General features: G+C 32.6%; 1 protein-coding gene across 1 annotated transcript; it reads right to left on the bottom strand.

Annotated features, from left to right (window-relative positions):
- Positions 1-1,569: 1,569 nt before the first annotated feature.
- LOC111892118 (ethylene-responsive transcription factor 5) lies at positions 1,570-2,963 on the bottom strand. The gene has a single exon (XM_023888189.3). It carries the CDS (start codon positions 2,781-2,783, stop codon positions 1,869-1,871), a length of 915 nt encoding a protein of 304 aa, XP_023743957.1. The 5' UTR covers positions 2,784-2,963; the 3' UTR covers positions 1,570-1,868.
- Between the last annotated feature and the right edge of the window lie 2,462 nt (positions 2,964-5,425).

The raw sequence follows: 5,425 nt of genomic DNA, 5'->3' as shown, positions 1-5,425 counted from the left end.
ATTTTTTTTTAATTAAGTGGGTTGAGTGAGTTGATAAATATAGTATTTCCGTGTGTTGTGGGTTGCGAAAGATAAAGAAAAAAAGAGACAAAAATTGATGTGAAAGTGGGTTCAGTGGGTTGGGAGGGAACGACTCCCTTCTCCGTAACCCACTTCATCATTTTTCTCTACTTTCTCTCTCTCATTTTCTCTTGTGCCATGTGTTTTAATACTCATACCTTAGTTGTTTTGTATTTTTTTTTAATTAAGTGGGTTGAGTGAGTTGGGAAAGATAGAATTTATGTGTGTTGTGGGTTGCGAAAGGTGAAGAAAAAAAAAGACAAAAATTGATGTGACAGTAGGTTCAGCGGGTTGGGAGGGAATGACTCCCTCTTCCCTAATAAATCAAAATCTTTTTTTCATATGTCCTATTCTTTTTAATTTGGACACATAATATTTTCTAGAATTTTTGAATTTTATATTTTCCACTTGTCATTTTATTGTATTTTTTATTTTATTAAATTAAAATCCACATTTAATATGTAAGGTATTTATTAGAAAATGTTTATATATGTAATGTATTCAATGCATTAAATCTTCATTAATTTTAATAATTTAAATTTTTTCTTATTTTTTTATAAATCAAACTTTCAAATTGTTAAAATTTTCTATTTAATTTTTTTAGATAAATTCATGTAATTTATAGTTCTCACACATCGTTTATAATAAAAATATACCATTGACATTTTACCACCTTCTTCCCATGTCGTTGTCATCAAACAAGATCACCAGCTACTTTTTTTTTTCTCTTTTTTTACTTTATTGATCTTTTTCCTTTTTCCTTTTATTTTCTCTTGGAATCGTTTCTGAAATTCAAAATCATTGTTGGGATCTTAAATCCAAAATTGTTGCTAAGGGTGGTCAGAAGGGAAAATCTTAAAATTTGTAAGCATTAAATCTTCATCTCCTACATTTTAGAAAGATGGAGTGAAGGAACCTCATATACGAAAACCACGTCTTGAAGGAATCCTTCAGTGGAAAAGATGCAGCGAATTGAAATGATTACTTTAAGTTTAGAAACAAATCCAAACACACATGATATATGGTATTATAACATTTTTACGATACTCTACTATCATATTCTTAATTATTATCTAAAATCATATTTTAAAAAGACGTACGAAGTGGAAAAGAAATTGGTCGTTGCCATAAGATTGATTATCATTATTCTTATTATATAATATTTCAAAAATTAAACAATACAGTGGACGAGATTCCAAATGCAGATGATTGGCCTGATAACGTTTTCCGTGAATATTCTCAATTTACTAAACTAATAAAGAGTCTTAGATCATCTTGAAGGTTCTTTTTGGCACAATTTTGCTGAAGTGATTGATGAGTAGCCCTATAATCTCTAACGTTCTTAAACAACATATAAAAATGTGAAACGTGTAAAAAAATAAAGTATGAGGGGTCTGTTTTTTAATGATTGTAGGTTTTACGAAATATATTATTTAATTAATGATTAATGATTTCTAATCGAAGACCAGCTGTTGCTATATTTACACTTTATTTTGAAATTATTTCATGTTAAATCAATAATTAAATTGTATATAAAATATTGCGTTTAGTCGTATCAACAAGCAAATAAAAAATAAATATATCATATTTATTTCATAATAAACAAATAATAATAATAATAGAAGTAAAATGAATACGTGGGAACTGCTTTACTATTCTCTGTATGTACACTAAACACCTCACCATCTTTTTTTTTTTTTTTTTTCTTTTAAAGAAAGGGGTGTTGGATAATACTAAACGATACATGACTAACGGCTATTCGTGGCACGTTTGAGTTTTCCATAGTTAGTAAACACCGTTAAATCCTATTAGATAACCATACAACCCGACGAAAAGCCAACACCGGGATAAGGTGATAACGGAGGCACCTCGAATATACCCTTTCCGTTACCGTCACCGTCACCAAAATCCCAAACCGTCGTCCAGCATGACGGCGTTAGCGGCCCAATTGCCGCGTCAGTCGTCTTAACACCGCTGGACTCCGCCATCACCATTTCTGTCTCCATCTCCTTTTTCACTTCTTTCCGACTTTCTCTCTCCTCCACCTCAGCCTCTCTGGCCACCCTTTTACGCCCGTTACTCTTCACCACCGGCATCTCTGCCGCCTCATTTAAATTCCCGATTTCAAGCGGAAAATTTAATATTGCCTTACTACCGCGAAGCTTAAACGCCGCCCTGTCGTACGCCTTCGCCGCCTCCACCGCGGTGTCGAACGTCCCAAGCCAAACCCTTGTGCCTTTCTTGTTCGGATCACGAATCTCCGCTGCGAACTTCCCCCAAGGACGTTGTCTCACTCCTCTGTAATGTCTCCTCTCCTCAACACCCTCCACCTTCTCCGCCACCACAGTTTTCTTGATCACCGGTGGAGGAAACGGAATCGATATGTTTAGCGACGGTTTTCTTTCCTTAAAACTATTCCCACTAACACTACCACCACCGCCAGTCTGTTTCCATGGATTTTTACAGACCGCGGGTTCACGCATCACGTTAAATTCAAATTGTTCATCAGAAACGGAGTTGCTGAAAGGTTCAAAAACAGGGGATGAAGACGAACAAGAAGATGAATTACTGGATGAAATTTGAGGGAAAAGAAAATCAGAAGTCTGGACACTGTGTGAATCATTATCGGTGAGACCAGAGTAAGTTTGAAGGAAGGATAGATCATCGATTAGAAGGTGGTGACGGATGAGATCTAAAGCTGAAGATTGATCAGGGGACGCCATTGTTGAGCAGAAGTGAAGAAGATTAAAGAGATGGGTTTATTGAATCGAAGGAAACCTTAAGTGGAAAAGATGGAGTGAAATGGGAGTGATATATATAACGTAAGAATGGACACTGGATAGACTTTGACTACTAAAGAAATAAGAGAAGATAGAGACATGTACATTGAGAAGGGAGAGAGGGGGGTTCGCCGATGGTGAGAGGAAGCATCAGTTAATTTGTGACGATGACGCAAATTCAACACTCATTATATTTCTTTTCGTTATTTTACAATTTAGTCCCTAAGCTTCAAAAAAACTATCACCACTTTCCTATCTTCCACTTAATTTGGTTGGTAGCGATTTCAAAACCTTTTTCTTATGCCGTCAATTATCATAGAAGCCTTTTTCCAAACTTTTAACATATAAATAATATTTTTATAGAAAAAATCAACCTGATGAATAGTTCTTATAGGAATTAGCAAGACCAGTTAGTATTTATAGGTTATCTTTGTCTTAAACAAACCTCTTTTCATGTATGAAAAGAAAGAAATTGATCAAAATTATTCTACTTTTTGCTTGAAACTTTATAAAAGATGATCCGTTCAAAACCTAACATATTCAAAATCTTGTTGCTACTTAATTTATAAATATAATTGATCTTGGATATGTTCAGTGTAGACAATTTACCTTTATTGTCGAAAACTCCCCTATCCGTTTACAGAAAAGATGCATAAAAAGGAAAGTTTGAGGACTAAATCTACAACAAATAAGATGTTGGTGGTACAAAATTATAATTTATATGTGGGGCGTGCGGGGAAATGAACGTATGTGTTGTCTGCTATCCATTTTTTTTCTCCGTTCCCAGTTTCTTGTGTACGACCCCAATCCCTACTCTTTTTTTAGGGAAAAGATTTATATGGGTAACTATTTTTTAAAATTGTTCAAAAAATACCACTTAAGTTTAGTTCCTTTAAAAAATATGATTCAAGTAAAATATTCATACACAAAACACAATATATATAAGCTTGTAAGTCTATCATGCATTCAAGTATATAAACTCACTTGAGTATGGTCTTTCTATCAATATGAGACTCATTCCCACATCCATCTCTCTTGCTAACTTCTATTCTCAATTACCCAACTTAAAGTATTGATATCTACGTATACTTCATTTTGGACATATATATATATATATATATATATATATATATATATCAATTTGAAGCATTCATAGAGAAGAACACAAACCACTTAAAGTTAATTATATATACAACATACGTATATATTTATATATGTCCAAGGTTAGTAAAAATATACAAATTTATACTAGAATTTTCATCAAGTATGAGGTTAAACTGGTTCAAGATTCATGGGAGAGGATCGTGAAGCTAGAGACCATGGAAATTGTAGCAAATCTCAGTTAGTTTCTCTAGTTGGTTCGGTGGATCTAATGGAGATTATGTGTATAGATTTGAACAAAAGAGCCCATGGATGGTATGATATTGTGACAGGATGTTTTTGCAACCCAAATTCGGATTTTAGGTTAAAGATTTACAGCATTTGGAGTTTTCAATTGGAAACCTTAGTTTAAATTAAAGAAGAATACAAATGCGACTTGTTTCTGCATGGGAAGACATAAGTGATTCATACACAACATATTTTTTCCATACAAAACAATTTATGCTTTATAATGATATCTTTTGTGTTTGTCTTTATTTTCTCATCGTTGTTTGAAAGCTCAGTAATAAACATCTGTAGTTGGGTTACGTCACGTAAAAATTAGCCTTTGAAAGACTTTAATTCACCTGAATCACTACAACCCTAACAAATAAGTAGATATTCATTCCTCTGAATTTCGAAGAAAAAACAGAAAAGAAAGGCAGCCATTAAACAAATCATCTGATTAATATTTTATTCTAAAGCAAATGAACAAGCCCTTTACAGGCCAACGTTCAACAAATCTTGATAATGGACGGGGCATGTTAGAATTTAGCCACACCATGGTCTCTATTGGACACACGATCATTCTATGGAAAAAAAAATGAGATTAGAACATCGTGATAAACACTAATAACATTCAATCTAAGCAAAAACATTAAAAAAATACGTTTCTCGTGGATACTAGAAGTTTTTTTAGGTGACTGAAACCTATTTCAAAACTGGGTTTTCACAATTTTAAAACTCCCTATGTTGCAAAAAATCGTTGTTATGTGAAATATATATGTTTTGGCTCTATAATCAATATGTTTTTAACTCTATGATGAAAAAAGTGCATCACAATCAACTTGTGAAATATCCTTTAAATGTGATGAATATTAAAGCAAAAACTAACAAAAACAAATAACGTTTAAATGCGATGCATATTAAAGCAAGCAAAACAAATATTTGGGGTATATAAAAACGTTGTAATGGAGCTAAATAATTTTTTTCTTTAAAAAAAACGGTAAATCTATTCAACTTACAAGTTATTTTTAATTTCATATACTTTTCGGATTGGACGTGATCAACATTTGACCTCAAACAAGAAGGTATTAAGTTGTGATAAAAACACTCTGATCCTACTATTTTTAAATACATGTTAAATAAGCTTATTAATTTTAGTCCAAAGTATCCGGTGCAAATATTAAAATGGTATCTCATAAAAAAAACATAATGATAATTGA

Source organism: Lactuca sativa, chromosome 2, assembly GCF_002870075.4.
Source record: "Lactuca sativa cultivar Salinas chromosome 2, Lsat_Salinas_v11, whole genome shotgun sequence".
Classification (NCBI taxonomy): domain Eukaryota; kingdom Viridiplantae; phylum Streptophyta; class Magnoliopsida; order Asterales; family Asteraceae; genus Lactuca; species Lactuca sativa.
This window is presented reverse-complemented; position numbering and strand designations above follow the sequence as displayed.

Excerpts from the sequence above, each read along its gene's own strand:
- LOC111892118 (XM_023888189.3), bottom strand. The coding sequence starts at position 2,783 with ATGGCGTCCCCTGATCAATCTTCAGCTTTAGATCTCATCCGTCACCAC.